Here is a 19,906-nt window from a genome sequence, read left to right on the forward strand (position 1 = left end):
GCAAGGGGGCTAAGCTATGGTATGAGACAACTGTCAAGTCAAGATATATACCTAGCAAAGTTTCATTAAAACATCTTCATTAGTTCACTACTGGGACAAATATACAAGTCTTTGAATTATATTTTACCTTACCATGACCTTGACCTTCAGACAGGGGTATGGATATGGTAAATAATACACTGTCTAGACATGATATATTTTTTGGCAAAGTTTCATCAAAGAAATCTTCAGTGGTTCAAAAGGAATACTCCAGACAAAGATACAAGTCATATAATTCAATTATCCTCATTTCAAGATTGACTTTGTGACAAGGAGCATGGCTATGTTATGTTACAAAAAATCTAGTCATGACATATATTTTAGCAAAGATTCATTATATCTCTCTGTTATAAAATTATAGTCCAGACAAGCAAATGTTAACAGACAGATGGACATTATAAACACTGCCATAATACAATACATTTACCTGACTTATGACTGGCATATCATGATTTCCATTTGTTTGATGTCAAAGTCACAGTAGTTTAGGAATAATAGCATAATGACCTGACAGTAGAATAAACAATACAGACCCTGATCAGCAGGCAAATTATGCTATGACAGATCAGGACCTTTGTTGTTTGCAGTTTAGCTTGACTTGCAAGCAAGTAGATACGATATATTCTGAGGAAAGGAAAATCTATTCAAAACACAAACAAATGGTACAAATACATGCTTTTTCACATGGAAATTCACTAACATTTGGGTCTAATTTTTCTATCCATTCCAGATATGAATGGAATTATGGGTAATATTTTTGGGGTTATGTTTATGCTCAATGTCCATGACACATTACTGTTGTACTATTCCTTGATGACAAATGGCCATAGCAATGATGATATTCCTGCTCAGGCATTGAATACATGTGACTCTAAATCAATGAACTGTGATCTGATTCAGTTTTGTTTGAACTGCGCAATTTTACTACCAGCCTAAACAAAAATAAAAAAATTAAAAAAACTGTTTATCTTGTAGATGCAGTCGTAAAGAAAAACACAGTTTCATCCATTTCATCTACCCATTTACCCCTACCCTCATCAGACAGAAAAATGAGACAAATGATGGTAAAACCAGATCTTTGGATACATTTCCATCATTCTGCCCAAACATAGTTCTCCACAGCAACAATCATTACATTCCAATAAAGTCAGTCAGTTAGGATAGCCTTCAGCATATTTGTTCATTCAATTATACATTTGTTCAATCAATTATATATTTGTTCATTCAATTATATATTTGTTCAATCAATTATACATTTGTTCAATCAGTTATACATTTGTTCAATCAATTATGCATTTCAATTATACATTCGCCCAATCAATTATGCATCTGTTTAATCAATCATAAAACTATATACTGTATAACTATTATAAGGCAATGGCTGACAAACAACAGTTTTTCACCACAGCACATAATCAAGCAATGCAGCTGTAATCCGCAAACCATGTCTTAGAACCATAAACTATTGCTTTGTGCTTTGTCAGTCAGTTAGGATAGCCTTCAGCATATTTGTTCAATCAAATATACATTTGTTCTTTCAGTTATACAAGCCAAAAGGTGGTGGAAAATAACCTTAGTCATATAAGTGAAAAGTATTTTAATAAAAGGATATAGCACAGGAAAGTATGACTATGACAAATTCAAAATGGACTACACACACTGCACATGTTTAGATCTGCAAGTTTAACAGGTTTTCTACCCTCCCCCTGAAACTAACAGTACAACAAATGATTAATGAGACATTTTTACTTCCATCAAAAATTCAATAACAAGCAAAGTTCTATCAAGAAACCTAAAAATAAAGTATGTAAAATCTTTGTCATGATCATGCTGCATCCCCCAGATAACTTTTTCTTGCAATGTTTAAAAAGAACTTGCTAGTTCCATTGATCATGTTTGTCTGGAGCTTGATGAAGGTTATGAACAAGTAGGTAAATGAATCATTTGTTGATGAACATTCATTGGGGTAAGTGTACCAAGCAAAAACACAAAAAAATCACATTGCTATCATTTTCTCTGTAATTATAAATGAAAGCCATAGAGTACTGTATATACTCGAAAATATGTCGGGTCAACATCCCACAATATGCTGATAAATCAGGGTCTATCTTGTTTGTTGTACTGATTGCTCCTAATAAACTGTAGAGACTCAGATCTGCTGGCACATTATGCCATGGCAGATCTGGGTCTGTGCCATTTGGAGTTGGAGTTATAAGTGAGTTTATGTTGGAACTGAAACCATTTCGTTTACCTTGAGATTTTGGGGTTCTGATAGTCTGGAACTTTTCACTGATGGTCCAGCTTTTGGTTTATCTTTCCTGGCTCTGGGTGAAGGTTTTGGTAAATCATCTGAAATAAAGATCCCAAAATGATGCAATAAAATGACAATAGAAGAAAAATAGATGAATGCTCTGTATAAAGTCAATTTTCATTTAGAAATAATGTATGCTGGAATCTGAAAATGAACAAATGAACATTAGATATTGAGCAACATGTATTTATCTCAGGTCAACAGAACATCGCTGATATGATTAAGTAACTGGTACTGTAAATTGAGTCTGTTAAAATACTCAAATAGTCTCAAAGATTTGCATATTTAAATAACTACCATCTGGTTGCAATAACAGAAACAATATAAAACATTACTGACAACCTTATGAACTGTTTCATTTCCTTAATTACAGTCAACTGACAAGAAACATAAGAAAACCTTTTATGATATTAAATAAAATGTACATATATTTTTTTGTCGAAATTGCAGATTTATATTGCTACAAATTACAAATACTCTGTATACTTTGCATAATTAAACCTTTGTAATACCTGCCATAACAAAACATGTCTTGCAAAAACATGATTGCTGACTCCCAACTAATCCCAACATGGCTTTGTAATACCTGCCATAACAAAACATGTCATGCAAAAACATGACTGCTGATTCACAACTAATCCCAACATGGCTTTGTTTAAAAAACACCACAATTATTGGTAATCTTTTTGAAAAAACATCACTGAAAACAGAGATAGAAAGGCATTTTTTGACCATGATCGCATCTGTCCATACCAAATAGTCTGTATAAATTGTAAACAGTTCTGCTTATACATAATATAAAAGAATCTACAGGGCAGTTGATGCAGCTGATGATCATGGAGGCCATTGATTGGTCAGAAATAAACAACCACTATTTGACTGACTAAATGACTGGCCTTAGAATGCAAGGCTGATAGGTTCTTTCAACAATGCTGTTGGAATGCCCATTAGGCTAATTTGCATAGGTAAAGTATACGAAGTGGACCAATCTAATTTGTTTTAAGTTATAGGTAAATCAAAAAGATGCATGATGAAGAACAAAAGTTATTTACATACCACTGCCTTGATTGAGAATGTTTAAGCCATTTTATTCAAGATTCGCAAGTTCATGATGACTGGCAATATTTCTTTGATTTTACTCTAAATATAAAATGTAAAATATGACAATTTCAGTACATGTGTGATTAAGTATTGAAGGGAAAAAGTCAAAATATGGCTGTGATTCAGGGAAGAAAAACCCATCTGCAAAGTGATCGAAGATCAGCAAAACTAAAATTTCTGAACCCTGGATTCTGACTTTGTGAAGTGCAGCAGTGAATGGACAGCATTTTATTTCTGCACACACTAGTCATTCATGAGTGCATGACATCTGTCAGCATTCCATCACAGCAATTCAGATGTGAAAAAGATCATTTTCTATGCTGAGAAACATTCAACAAGATCTTTGGGGGAGCTGAACAACAGTACTATCCATTGTATCATGAGTACAAAGATGAACACAAATGACACTTGCATTACTTTCAACCCTTCCCCCACCCCACTGAACTAATGAAAGCAGCAAAGACTGATGTTGGTCTTAACACAATTTTTCAGTACATGATAGGATAAAACTGGTGGAGGATGAACCCGGGAAAATCCCAGTAACAACCACTCAACCATGGTATGCTACCTGCAAGTTGTCTCAAAACAACCCACACTGGCTGAACCCAAAACTTCAACCCACATGAACACAGGGGAGATGGCAGTTATTGGTGCAAAGACTGCATATAATTAAGAAAGAAAATGATGATGCTAGACTGGATACAGCCAAGTCAAGCAACCATGTTTTGGTGTGTAAGTGTCTTTAATGCTTCAAAGATAACAGCTGTTATTTTCTTTTCTATTAAATTTTAATTTCTATTTTTTGTTGTTGGTATAAATGAAATACAACTTGTTCTCAATTGGTTCACTTTGCTTTTATACTTACATGCACTGACCAACCAATGAGGCTTAAAACAAATTTGTGTTATTCCCCCAATCTCCCTAATAATGTCTAGCATTTGGCAGGTATGTTTTGTTTTACCAAATTACCATTGTTTTCTATCACAATTTCCAACATTTTTCATTAACTTACCTGCACACCACATATTCATGTATAAGAACATTTTGTCTCTGCAAGTCTTCATTTATTGAGAAAAAAAAGTTTTACAATGTTTCTGTTGTTTAAAATTTTTTCTCACACATCTGTCACCACTCCATCACAGCAATGAAGAGAAAAATTCAACAAGATCTTTGGGGAAGTTGATGTGAACCAGATGGAACTATATGACCCTGTATACAGTTTTGAAAAGAAGGAGACAAAAAAGGTTGTACTGCAGTTTAAACAGCTGAGCTCATTACCAGATAAAATCTCAATCTTTCCAGCTAAGATTACCAATATACTCAAATATCTGAACAACACTGAAACCTCTCAAAATAAATTTCATCATCTTGGATTCCCTTTTGGCATTAGAAGCCTTGACAAACTTTAAATTTTATGCCCCATTAAAATTCCAAATCTTATTTAAACATTATACTTGCTCATACAATTTGGAAAAATTATTCTCTACTGTTGACTGCCTAGCCACATTGGGATTAATGGAAATGAAACTGCAGACAAAGCAGCCAAACCTGCCCTGCAATCCCCCATTTTTTGAATGCATGGTTCCATAAAGTGACTTCAAATTTCATATCAATTCACATGTTCTATAGATTTAGCTAAATATGTGGAATGAAAATTTCATAACTAAGCTTCCTAACATCAAACCCTTCACCTTAGAATGGGAACCTCATTTAGAACAAATCAAAGCAAATAGGTGGCTGTATTGTTCTGCTTCAGTATAGCTCAACCTACCTTACTGATACAAAGAACATACCTCCATATGGGTGAACCTAGACCAAAGTAAATAACGGTGGAAAACATTCTTGTCATTTGTATTGAATTCCACCTGGTGAGACTATGACTGTTTTCTATGTGAGCTCAATCAAGAAACCTTCTGATTATGCAGCCAAAGAGAAAATCTTTTACTTTTTGATGCAAATAAAACAAATTTTACCCTTCTGGTATTTTTTAAGAATTAAATTTTGGTACCTGTATTGTTTATTTGATATACCTTTTACAGTTTTAACATCCTAACCTTTTATCATTTATCTTCTTGCACTATGTGTACATGTTTACTTAGAGTTGCTTGGGTGAATATTTCTGAAGTTTTATATTTGGCCATGCTTTATTTTTTTACAATTGTTAAGAACTTACCTTTAATTTGCACCATGTTGCCAGTGTTATGCTGATGTACTTTCAAACCATGTACATATATAAATACAAAAGAAGCTATTATCTCTATTTATTACCTCAAGATAACTTCAAGGAACTTGATCTGTTAGAATATTATTAAACAGTTGATTAATATTAAGCCAATTCTATCTACAAACATACATGTACCTTGATTTTGGAAAATGGCTAGCAAAGCAAGACTAACAACAAACCAAAGGACCAGAATGCATGCTGTAGTGGCTATATTTGTCTTATGTGAATCACTAGTTATCAAACTGCACAGTCATGATCCCTCAGAGTTGGATTGAGTAGATTAGAATGTTTTCTTTTTTTGTATTGTTTTGTTAAAGCCCTATCCAGAATTTGAGATGGGTAGATTATTGTTGTATAAGTTGTAATCCAAAAACTGTAACTGGAGTTGGATGATTAAGCTGACACTGGTAGATACCTTATGAAAGACACTGTTATTGTACATTACAGAGCTTGTTGATAAAAATAGGAAGTGTTGACAATGAAGCCGACAATTAACTTGCTATACAGCTGTAATGATATGTAGGGAAACTCTGGATGGGATGCCTACACTCAGGCAAGATGTTTATCAGAGAGGACCAGTAAATATAAAACACACTTACTCAACAACAAAAATATTTAGTGGACTTAAGAAATTACATATTATTTTGTTTTTTAATCTGAAATTTTTCCAAAAGTATGATTTCACCCATATATCTTTTAAATATCCCACCAAGCCACATTTTCATACATGACAATATGTGATTAAAGAATCAAAAATATAACTGTAATATAATATTCAAAATTAATTTGAGACAAATACAACTGTTTTATAAACAAAAACAAAACTGTTATTTTGTCATGAAAAATGAAACCATGATGTTAATATTATTAAATTCATAACAAGATTACTCAGGACTTTCTATACATTCCATACTGATGGAAACTACTTAAGTACCAATACAGTGAAAAAGTACCATACTAGATATCACCAGACAAAATACTGTGGTAATAGGTATACCAGTAATACCAGGTACCTCTACTTTTCAACTGGAACATCATCAAGAGACACAATCCCAGGGCAAAACTCTACTTCTCAACTGGAACATGATCAAGGGACACAATCCAACAGCAAAACTCTACCAGTACTTCTCAACTGAAACATCATCAAGGGACACAATCCCAGGGCAAAACTCTACTTCTCAACATGAACATCATCAAGAGACACAATTCCAGGGCAAAACTCTACTTCTCAACTAGAACATCATCAATGAACACAATCCAACAGCAAAACTCTACCAGTACTTCTCAAATGGAACATCATCAAGGGACACAATTCCAGGGCAAAACTCTACTTCTCAACATGAACATCATCAAGGGACACAATCCAACAGCAAAACTCTACCAGTACTTCTCAAATGGAACATCATCAAGGGACACAATTCCAGGGCAAAACTCTACTTCTCAACATGAACATCATCAAGGGACACAATCCAACAGCAAAACTCCACCAGTACTTCTCAAATGGAACATCATCAAGGGACACAATTCCAGGGCAAAACTCTACTTCTCAACATGAACATCATCAAGGGACACAATTCCAGGGCAAAACTCTACTTCTCAACATGAACATCATCAAGGGACACAATCCAACAGCAAAACTCTACCAGTACTTCTCAAATGGAACATCATCAAGGGACACAATTCCAGGGCAAAACTCTACTTCTCAACATGAACATCATCAAGGGACACAATCCAACAGCAAAACTCTACCAGTACTTCTCAAATGGAACATCATCAAGAGACACAATCCCAGGGCAAAACTCTACTTCTCAACATGAACATCATCAAGGGACACAATTCCAGGGCAAAACTCTACTTCTCAACATGAACATCATCAAGGGACACAATCCAACAGCAAAACTCTACCAGTACTTCTCAACTGGAACATCATCAAGAGACACAATCCCAGGGCAAAACTCTACTTCTCAACATGAACATCATCAAGGGACACAATTCCAGGGCAAAACTCTACTTCTCAACTGAAACATCATCAAGGGACACAATTCCAGGGCAAAAATTGCTCCATTAGTCACCTTATATGATATATGGGAGAGTGCATCAGGCCTATTCCACATCCTCAAACCGTTTGGGGGGGGAGGCCCATTAAATACTGATTATACTTGCTTATAAGCTGAGGCAAACCGCCAATAACAAAGACCCTGATCTGCCAAAGCACAATACATTTGCATATCAGGGTCTAAGTTGTGTGTTTGACTGATTACTTCTAATAAACTGCACATACCCAGCTCTACTCATACATTATGCAATAGCAGATCTGGGTCTGTACAGCTCTCAGTTTGACTTGACTTAATTGCAAGTACATGTATATAGGTTATCAGCTCAATGAGTTTTCAAACAAATTTATGAAATTTGCACAGGTATAACATTACAGACTCCTATTATTACAGGTAAATCCACAAAGTGGATAGAGGTTGTTACAGCAAGTCATAAATTGCTTAAGATTTGCAAATGTCTTGTATGCTTTTAGTAAATTTGTCATTTTCTTTCACAAAATTGTCATTGCATATATTAAAACTGCTCAAGAATTTTTTTTCCTAATTTAAAATAAGACAAGTTGCAACCACACCATTTCATGTCCAGTCTCTCCCACAGTTCACAGCTTTACGATACATGTGATGACACAATATATGCCTGCCCCATGTTTAATAGTCCAGTAAGTAGGCACATAGTTTATTGTTGACTCAGGTGATTACTTGACCGGTAAGTCTCAATGACCTGGACTATTTATCACGGCATGCAGTCTGGAACTAAACTTGATGATTGTGCTGAAATCATTATTTTTCCTAAAAGAAATACTATGACCATAGCATCTGACCTTTAAACCCCAAACTCTTAATGCTTCTTCATTACCCAAAGTACATGCTATCCAAAAAATGTTTGGTCAAGGAACTTATTTCAGAATAAAAGATATTCTGTAAAACATTTTTCTTTCAGCAAATAATGATAACAACCTTTGATTCCAAAATCAAGAGGCTTCTTTCATCCCTTATTTGCAAGCCCTCTAGAATGTTTTTGAACTAAAGTTATTATGCAAAAAATATTTTTCCTGTTTCAATCAGTGACCTTGACAATGAACCTTTAAATCTCAAAATCAACAGGTTTCTTTTTTAACCAATATGCAAGACATGCACAAAGGTGAAGGTACAAAACTGGCTGAGAACTGAACCTGAAATAGAGATATTTTTCTGTTTTGGTTACAATGACCCTGACCTTTGACATTTTGATCTCCAAATTGATAGGCTTTTTCCTTACCCCAAGTGCAAGCCGTTCACAAACTTTGGTATAGGTCTGTAAGGTAAAACTAAGGCTATTGTGTAGAAGCCATTTTCATCCTTTAAGTTAGTGACCTTACTCTTAAACTTTTCACCCTCATAAATAGGTTTCTTCCTTATCTCAAGTACAAGCAATTTGCAAAGTTAGGTCAAGATCTGTGATGTAGAACTAATGTTCTTGTGCAGAAACCATTTTTCTTCTTTTATTCAGTGAACTTGACCACTGACCTCTTGACCCTAAACATTACAAATTTTCCTTCTTATCCCAAATGCAAGACATACATAAAGTCTGGTAACTCTAGATGATGGAGAACTAGAGGTGCTGTGTGAAAACAATATAAGGGACAGATGACCATCACAACAAGCTCCATCTTAAAACAGGGTATTAAAAAATAATTTCTTTTATGTCTGTATGACTATCAAATACTGCACTGGATGAGAATAAAAATTATGTATGCGCAGAGTAATTAAAATTATATCCTTGTTTTACTTTTAATGTTTCATTTCCTGTTAGTTTTTCAATTTTTTTTCACTTTAGAGGCTACACTTGGCAGCGGATTAAATTTTTATTTTTATTCCAAAATAAAGCCAAACTGCTTTTATTTATGTTTTGTCAAACTGGTGAAACTCTTGACTGAGGTCCTTCAATTCCTGTTTTTTTTTGTAGCATGCTAAATTGGATCACAAACAGGCAACAATGGTTTGTTGAAAGGTAACTTGAATGGCCATGAAGAAGAATTCAAGTTTGATCAAAATATATTTTATACTTGGGTTCTACGGAAACAATACCATTGCTAAGGAAGCCATCCTGGACACTTCTTCAGTATTCCTTTCACCTACATGTATACAGCAGCTGCCTACGAAACAATACCACTTTTGTGGAGACCACCTTGGAAACAAATTTGGTAAATCATGTCAAAAGAAATAACCCTAAAAAAGTTGGATCGACAATTACACATTGGTCTGGAGGTGAAGAAACAAAACATCTGAAGTATGTACAATATGTATATGACTTAACAGCACAATCATGGCTGTATAGTGCCAAGTAAAACTTTGGTAGTAAAAATAGTGAAGATCAAAAAATGTTTACAGAAATGTAGGACGTTTGGAAACAATCTTGGTACTAGCACATAATAAAAATTAATTTCATATGTACAAAGTTTGATCATAATTAGTGGAACCATTCTGAAGAAGAAAAGAAATGGTTTTAAATTTGGTTGCTAAAGTAGCCAAAGGACATACCTCGCACATTTTATCAAAACAGGCTACATCACTCGGAAAAAAGATGCTGAAGACAGATAATTTTCTATTTTTATCTAGTTGCTATGGAAGCCACATCACTGCTAGAAATGCCATCCCAATCACAACTGTATGTATAAAAGTAAATTCCTGCAAAGTAAACTGACAAAAATCTGACACAACTGTTCATCATCTGAAGAAAAAAAAACCCCAGCAAATGTTTGATAACAGAAGCATAATGGAAGCAGGGCCATACCAGGATACAAGCCACTGGCAAGACCAGCTGAAACGAAAATTGAAGACCAGGCATTTCAAGCTGTTATAACAAAGATGCATACCTTTCATGCGACATGCATTAGTTTGCCAATTGTTTTAGTAAAGCTGTACAGCAAGCTTACAAGCAAGCCATGTTAGGAAGGTTTACCTTCCGAGAGGGTACGTAATAAAGACGTTCTCTGAGATGGAACAGGCATTCTGTATTCCTTTTCTGCAGAAGGGAAGTAATTTGAGTGAAGGTGACAAAAAAATCCTTTGTTTTACTTTTCAGTGATTAAGAAAAATTTATTAATGACACTGAAATGTCAATTTAAATATCCTACAATATTACATACCATAACATTTGGAATTTAATCCATTAATGTTGACCTGCATTCCACATTATACATTTTTACAAAATCTGGTTTTAAAAATGATCAAAATTAAATGACACCCTTGTAATAGTGAGGTGTGACTATTAAGTAATGTGACTAAATTAAAAGGACTCATTTACTCTGCTAACATTACTTCAATTTAGTAATTCTATACTAACAAGAATGATACTGTTGCATTTTATGCCATTCAATGTATCCAAAGATGGTGGTGCAAGACACGCATTTGGTTTCAATTCTTTTCTAGTACTTTAAACCTAACATAAAAATAAGTAAATGTAAAGCAACTTCACTAATCAACAGTCAAATACGCCAGATAATTAAAAACCATGGACTACAGTACTGACTGTAGATAGCCACAGTCAAATAAGCCAGATGCTTAGAAATCATGGATTATAGTACTGACTGTAGATAGCCACAGTCGTGTAAAACCAGATGCTTAGAAATCATGGATTATTGTACTGACTGTAGATAGTCACAGTCATGTAAAACCAAATGCTTAGAAATCATGGAGCTATAATACAAGTGCCATTTGCAGAAAGAAACTCTTGTTGACAATAAAGCATTATTCAAGACTATAAAGTGGAGGGTGTGTTGCAAAATTAGTTCAGGTGGATATAGACATGTTAAACTTAGCAGAAATATCAAATGCTGCCAGTTTTAGAACTTTAAAAATAAAAGTGTTTGCCGCATACAAATTTCCTTTATGTTCCAAATGCCTACCATATTACCCCAAAATGGCAGCCAAAAGATTTGCTTTATACTGGAAGTGTAAAACGTTCCCTCAATATTATCCTGCTTCCAATTCTGAAGTGAAATTTACTATTCAAAGTCAGTGTACAATGAAGTACAAAAATTATCATTGCTACATGTGATTAACAATGGTTCATCCAAATCCACCCTCATCCTCTATTTTAAATCTTTGATGATTTAATTCCCTCTCAAGACTAAATGACAAGAAATGAAACCATATTAGATGTTCAACATGATGAAAGGAATGCATATGGCCTGCATTTAATTAAATGTCACACAGTTCTGGGAGAGAAAAAAGGAAAATAGTCAAAGTGAAACAGTTATTAGTGGCATGGTAATACGAACTCAAAAAATGGTTGCAATGCAATATCATAACTTCAAACATATTCAAATAAAACCTATTATTATGTGATCTGTATTTCAGGCAAATAAAACTGTAATATATATTAAAACTGAGTATGCACCCAAATGGCGGGGTAAGAGAAGGTCCCAATCTGCTAAATTATATGCCTTTTTGCATATTCTGTTATAGCTAGGACAGTTGTCTGATTTGGCTGCCATTAATCACTTCAGTTTTCCACTCCTACTTACCAAACTAGCTAAAATAGACTGCTTGACAATTACATCTGAAAGTACTGGATTCTGTATACTGTACTGCACATATGGGGTCAAGTGCCTGTGTATCAGTCATTTATTTTCTAAGCCTTGCTGAATGGCATGCTGGCACTCTTGTGTGCCCCAGAAGGATGCACAATTTGTTATTATTGCATCAAAGATTTTTTTTTGCAATTGTATAAGCAAATTAAATCTTTCCTCATTCGAACACGTTTTTGTGGCACAAGCTCAGCCTACATGGTCACAGTCAATCCTTCCAAAACAGCTACATCTACATCCTCAACTGCAGTTAAGTTTACCAAGACATTCCAGGCCAAGTAAGCCTATTTCCTCCCTTTCTGGGAAATGCAAATCAGTGTCATAACCAGGAAATGCATGGTAGAAAAGTAAGTACAGTAGCTATGAGCCATAAAGCCTATTAATATCATGGATTGGAATCCACCTGGCATTTTCCTCTGCTGAAATATGGACTGGAATCCACCTGGTATTTTCCTCTGCTGAAATATACTCAAAGATTTCCCATGCCAAAATGGCTGAAAACTACTATTGTAACATGTAATGGCCATCTTCTTTTAAAAAGTTATTTTTAGTCATAGGACATATGCAACTTTCTGTCTTATTCTCAATGACCTTCTAGAACATAAATTTAATTTAATGTCTCTAAACATAAAACATTTCATGTCTCTAAACATCAACAACATCATGCTAAACATTAAATATCATGCCTGTTCTTGGACAATGTGGCTGTACTGCAAGATTCTACATGATAATTTCATGGGCAAGATCAACTCTGTTTCCAGCAGCTCTGTGGAATCGAGAATTGCCATCTGTACTTGTAAGTTGAATCCAAAACTGCAAACTGCAGAGACCCATATCCGCTGTTGCATAATATGCCAGGAATTCTGGGTCTATGTATTTTGTTAGGAGTAATCAGCAAAACAAACAAAATAAACCCTGATCTGAAAGTGCATTAAATGATAACAGATCAGGGTCTCTTATGTTTGTAGCTGGACTGACCTGATATGCAAGTATATATGGTAATAAGAGAACTACCAACTGTAACAACAAAATCAGCTTTTGGTTCATTTTCAACATCTTTCATTACATATGCCATTTCTCTTAACATTTTCAATTACATTTTGACATTTTCCTAACCTCATCTCATCATAATGATGTAGGTCTCCATCTTCCTACAACTATTACATCCAGAAGCTGTCTGGAATTGTTCAATATGGTGAAAGCATTTTCTCTTGTAGTCAACCATGCCTTGAGGGCTAATAGATTATCCAATTTTCCAAATGTCTTGCAGTCAAACATGTCCTGAGGGCTAATAGATTATCCATTTATCCAAATGTCTTGCAGTCAACCATGTCCTGAGGGCTAATAGATTATCCATTTATCCAAATGTCTTGCAGTCAACCATGTCCTGAGGGCTAATAGATTATCCATTTATCCAAATGTCTTGCAGTCAACCATGTCCTGAGGGCTAATAGATTATCCATTTATCCAAATGTCTTGCAGTCAACCATGTCCTGAGGGCTAATAGATTATCCATTTATCTAAATGTCTTGCAGTCAACCATGTCCTGAGGGCTAATAGATTATCCATTTATCCAAATGTTTTGCAGTCAACCATGTCCTGAGGGCTAATAGATTATCCATTTATCCAAATGTCTTGCAGTCAACCATATCCTGAGGGCTAATAGATTATCCATTTATCTGAATGTCTTGCAGTCAACCATGTCCTGACGGCTAATAGATTATCCATTTATCTGAATGTCTTGCAGTCAACCATGTCCTGAGGGCTAATAGATTATCCATTTATCCAAATGTCTTGCAGTCAACCATGTCCTGAGGGCTAATAGATTATCCATTTATCCAAATGTCTTGCAGTCAACCATGTCCTGAGGGCTAATAGATTATTTCCCCGGCTTTCCTCACTGAATATACTGGTTATTTAAAAAAGACCTTGTATATATTAGGTATAATGCAAAGAACCTTTAATTCCCTTTATTTTGGTGTATGATTGATGGGTGTACTATGGGTTATAGAGTATATAGCTTGGTCTTACTTCAGATGTGCACCTTTCAAAAAAGTGCTAGCTCTACTAGGTCATTTTCACTTCCTGAACTTCAGAGGTAAATTGTATAAAAAAGAGCCGATAACTTTTTTCACATTTTATATATTTGGTAATTCATTCATTGCACTTTCAGCAGCTGTATTGGCTAGTCTGGCAAAATTCATTTTCCCTATTTTAATAGCTGCTATGTATAGTGTACTTTAGACTAATTCAGGCTGAATTTTTAACACAAGGGAGCAGTCATTTTAGTTAGCAGTGTGCTTAAATCATGTAAAATTTTCAAAAGTACAATATCCAAAAGAAATATCATCCACATTACATTAATGTAGCATAGAGGTATGCCAACATTCTCTCCATTGTGCATGTTTTAAATGCGAACTACTTCACCTTACATATGCCACTCTCTCAAAAGTACATGTTATCTGGTGAGTGCCCCCATTGTGTGCTGAAAAATGGTGTTAAACCCTACAACAACAACAACAACAGGCCACCTAGTTCCACAGCTGATTGGATTTATAGATTTGAGGTGCAAATTCAAAAAGCATTACTAAAGGAAGATTTAGAAACTATCATATTAGGTGATTTTAACATTGACTACATGAAAACTCCACCATTAACATGGATAAGTAACTTTGAAATTTACAACTTTACTCAATTATTTAACACCTGAACCAGAGTAACAGATAAAAGTACCACTATCACTGATCATGTCTATACTAATAAACATGAAAACATCAGTGAAATGAATGTGCCAGTGTATGCACTGAGTGACCACTACCCAGTCTTTATAACTAGACATGTTCCAAGAACATCTAAAAATGGTCAACACAATGAAATACAATACAGGGACTTTAAACATTTATTAAATGATTTAGTTTGCAAACCCTTGAATCCAATCAGTCTGCAATATAGCTGATGTCAACACTGCCTTAGACAAATGGTATTGGATGTTCAATGCAGCCTTAGACAAGTATGCCCCAGCTAAAACAACAAGGGTTATACACCAAATTACACCCAGGTGGGTTACCATTGAGATCAATGAAGCTAGGCACCTAAGAGATAATTTCCACAAGAAAAAAGACATGAAAAGTTATAGAAAGTGGAGGAATAAAACAAAGCACCTGATAGATAAGGCAAAAGAGAACTACTATAAACAGGCTATTGATGAAAGTAAGAGTACCAAGACATTGTGGAAGCATCTAAAAGAGCTGAACCCACCCAGGAACAGTTGTCTTTCCCCTAGACTTAAGCAAAATGATGATAATAGCAACATCTGTACAAATAATTGTGGAAATGTTCAACAATTTCTTCAAAAGCATCTCCAGTAACAGTATTCAGAACCAGACTAACAACTCAACTGAACTTGATGCTCTTCTATTATTTATAAGAGCTAAAATTCCTGATGGTAATTATTTTTCAATAGCTAATGTTAGTGAAGCTGATGTTTTTGATATGCTAATTAAGGTGAATATTAATAAATCCTCTGGATTGGATGGGAATGGTCCACGAATTCTTAAAATTGCTGTACTAGTAATAACAAAGTCACTAATGCATATCATAAACTTAAGTATAATGAGTGGTAATTTTCCAGAAACACTGAAATGCACAAAGGTTATGCCTATCTTTAAGAAAGGAGAAAAGGAGGATCCAGGGAATTACAGACCATGATCAATTCTACCTGTATTGTCAAAATTATTTGAAAAGCATGTAGTCATTCAGGTCTATACATTTTTTGAAACCTACTCTCTTTTTCATAAAGTGCAATCAGAATTTAGAAAATACTGCTCATGCCAAACAGAACTTACCAAATTAATTGATCTTTGGCTGAAGGAAATGGATAATGGACATATGACTGGGATTGTTTTCCTTGACTTCAAGAAAGCCTTTGATCTTGTTGATCATGAAATTCTGCTGCAAAAGTTGAACTGTTACAGGTTCTACAATCCTTCCATAATTGGTTTAGATCATACTTAAACCAAACGTCTCCACAAGTAAGCATTGGCAATATTAGCTCTCAAACTCGCACTATTCATTCAGGAGTCCCTCAAGGCTCAGTTTTGGGCCCTATCCTCTTTCTTATCTATACCAATGATCTACCATTAAATAATGAATCCACAAATACAGATTTGTTGGCTGCTGATGCAATCTTGTATATATCTAGTTCTGATACTGAAGTTATCCAAATGAGATTAAACTTGGACCTTATTAGAGTCCAAAACTGGGCACAACAAGATAGGATGGTAATTAATGAAGGTAAAACAAAATGTATGATTTTGGGAACATCACAAAAGCTACACAAGTTAGGGAACCCAGAACTATCTCTTGCAATAAATAATCATCCATTATAACATGTCAAACATGAAAAGCTTGTAGGTGTGACCATAGATAAGAATTTATTATGGAATGACCATATTGATAAGCTTTGTAAAACACTGTCATCCAAAATTGCCCTACTCAGCAGAATCAAGAAATATTTACCTATGGAAACTCGAAATCTATACTACAAGTCATATATTCTTCCAACAATGGATTATTGTTCAAATGTGTGGGGAAACTGCTAAATCTCAGCTTGACAGGATTTATAAACTTCAGAAATGAGCAGCACATGTAATTTTAGATGCATCTGTTGATCATTCTTCAAAAGCATTATTTACAGAACTCAAATGGTTCACAATATATGACAGGACAGATTTTCACAAGGCAGTTCTTTTATATAAATGTCTACATGGAACTGCACCAGAGTATCTTGAGGACTTACTGGTATTCAGGATTTTTTCAACACAATACCAGATCACATGGAAACCTTCTAGCATCAAAACCAAGAACAGAACAATTTAAAAAGAGCTTCCAATACTCTGGTACAGTTCTGTGGAACAAGTTTCCACTACATGTAAAATCTGCTGAAAATATTAGAGTATTTAAGAAGAGATATCATGAGCATGTATGTGTAGATAATGGAATGTATGTGTAGATAATGGAATGTATGTGTAGATAATGGAATGTATGTGTAGATAATAGATAATGGAATTTAGTATTTTAATACTAAACATGTTAAAATAAACAGTAATTAAACCTCATATAATGTGCATTGTTATACTCTCCTTAAGAGGGCCTCAAGCGAGAATAGTCCTTGACTAATGAGTCACCCTTTATAAATAAAGCATTATTATTATTATTATTATTATTTTACTAAGAAACTTGGTCAATTTAATGGCAGAAAATACTTTTTAAGAATTGTGCACTGTAAAATTTCCCATCAAGAAGTGAACTACATAAAAAAGATTTGCTTCAGCAGCTCATGTGTCCTTCAAATGTTTGTGCATCCAGTAGGTGAAGTGTACATAATCAACTACAGATCAGTAATCAAATACAGATCAGTAGGTGAAGTGTACATAATCAACTACAGATCAGTAGGTGAAGTGTACATAATCAACTACAGATCAGTAGGTGAAGTGTACATAATCAACTACAGATCAGTAGGTGAAGTGTACATAATCAAATACAGATTATATTATGCTAACAGTTCAAAATTTCTGTATGACTATATGAATGTAAATATTAGTGCTTAAGAAAAACCTACTGACAATTTCTATTCCCAACTTGTAAAACCATTTCCAATAGCTTAGTATTATCTTAGTATTATATCTTTCTGAATGCTGTTTTCAACATCCCAATTACTGGTAACTTTCAGAGTTTGCAAAGCACACATTGTCTTTCTCACTGCTTATTGTAAAATTAGACTGTGTGTATTTTTAATATGACCACTATCAAATGTCCTTAAATAAAACTGTCAACCATTCATATCAGCATCATTTTAACACAGGAATAAACTGTACCTGATATAATGCACAAAGTTTTCCTTTAAATGCTGGTTTTACCATTTGTTTAGAAGAAGTAACTGTCACAACATTTTTTAAAAATTTGGGCTGACACATTGGCATTGCTTCATTTTAGACCATCAATATACATGCACAGTGACCCTATACACAGAAGTTCAGATTGGCACCATTTTCATTTATAACCAACTAAACTCTATAAGAAATGTTTTGGCAGAAATTTCTTGTCTATACAACCATCTATTCTGGATGAGTAACCATAACAGGATATTCAAGATGGCCATCCAGGTGGTCTTACTGGATTTAAGATTAATGGCGCTAAATGTACATCAAAACTCTATTGGTTACATCTGAAATCTTTAGAGAAATATTGGAATATTTTGACAAACACTGGCACTATGTATATTCTTATGTCAAGAAAAATCTTCAGCATGTTTATTTGTCACAATAATGCTACCAAACCAGAAGGGAATCTAGAAGCAACGCCACCACTTGACTGATTTTCTCACCTGCCAACAGTACTTACAATTAGTGCAACATACACTATGGTAGAAAACCATTAGTTTTCATGGGGGATCCTATCAGAAATTACACTGTATACCGAATAAGTTAAGTTATTATTCATTATGCCAAAAGTAGCACAGCAGCTATTGACTCTGAAGTTCAACAGTTGTAATCGTTTCTTCCTTTATTACACCAATCATCCAACAAACTTTCAATGAATTCTGTCATTTATTCAGTCGATTATTCTGCTCACCAACACACACATGGATACTGATCGGAATGATTAAGCAGGCAGGGTACTTTACGTACCTGCATATATGATGAGTCCAACTGCAAACAACAAAGATCTTGTACTGCCATTGTATAATGCTCTGTCTGATCAGAATCTATGCTGTTTGTTCTTCTGATTACTCCTAACAAATGGCATCGACCCAGATCTACTGCCACATTAAGTGATGGGACATCTGGATCTCTGCTGATTTGCAGTTGGACTCAACTAATAAGTGAGTAAATATGGTAAAGAGTCACCACTGTCACATTTATTATCAGCGTCGATCACAAACTTATCCTGATAGTTATGTCGAACTGAGGCTCACAGCTAGAAAATCTATCAAAGCAGCTAGCAGCAAGTAGAAAAAGTTTAATACAATAAAAAAGAAAAATCACAGCAGAGCGAGGGGGAAAATTCACACCAGAAGATAAGAAAATTAAAATAAATACCAATGCTAATGAGGGATCTTCTGGAACCCATCTGCCCAGCTAGAAATGGAATAAACAGACTATATTAAAGTTTGCAGAATAAATGTAGTTGGTAATCCCAAAGTATTCTTCCTGTATCTATCATATATACTCACTTATGAGTCGAGTCCAACTGCAAATTGCACAGACCCAGATCTGCTGTCATACAATGTGCCAGCAGAACTGGGCCTGTGCAGTTTGTTAGGAGTAATCAGTAAAGCAAACAATACAGACTCTGATCTGCAGGTGCATTATGTTCTGGCAGATCAGGATCTTTGTTGTCTACAGTTTGACTCGACTTATAAGCATGCATATATGGTATCATCTGTGAATGACATTAAGAAAGATCGATTTTCCTAACTGAACTCATGTTAACTTGAGTAACCAGATTTATAATAAAAATATATTTCATTTTCTGTCTTTCTGATAGTGATGAAGCAATATTACACGAAAAGTATGCAATTCAAAGACTTTCTTTGTTAACACTC

The 19,906-nt window shown here is 34.6% G+C and overlaps 1 protein-coding gene across 36 annotated transcripts in view; it reads right to left on the reverse strand.

Annotated features, from left to right (window-relative positions):
- Positions 1-19,906, reverse strand: part of LOC149807288 (EF-hand calcium-binding domain-containing protein 7-like) — a 131,807-nt gene that overhangs the window by 36,577 nt on the left and 75,324 nt on the right. For 27 of the 36 annotated variants that reach the window (XM_089964841.1, XM_089964817.1, XM_089964720.1 and 24 more), the window contains 3 exons: positions 19,401-19,439; positions 10,671-10,733; positions 2,291-2,388 (listed from right to left, as the gene is read on the reverse strand). In XM_089964841.1, coding sequence (XP_089820967.1) covers positions 2,291-2,388; positions 10,671-10,733; positions 19,401-19,439 — 200 coding nt within the window. The remainder of the gene's footprint in view (positions 1-2,290; positions 2,389-10,670; positions 10,734-19,400; positions 19,440-19,906) is intronic. The other 9 variants (XM_089964793.1, XM_089964775.1, XM_089964758.1 and 6 more) reach the window with 2 other exon arrangements.

Source organism: Sinohyriopsis cumingii, chromosome 1 (assembly GCF_028554795.1).
Source record: "Sinohyriopsis cumingii isolate HCF-2022 chromosome 1, ASM2855479v2, whole genome shotgun sequence".
NCBI classification, from domain to species: Eukaryota; Metazoa; Mollusca; class Bivalvia; order Unionida; family Unionidae; genus Sinohyriopsis; species Sinohyriopsis cumingii.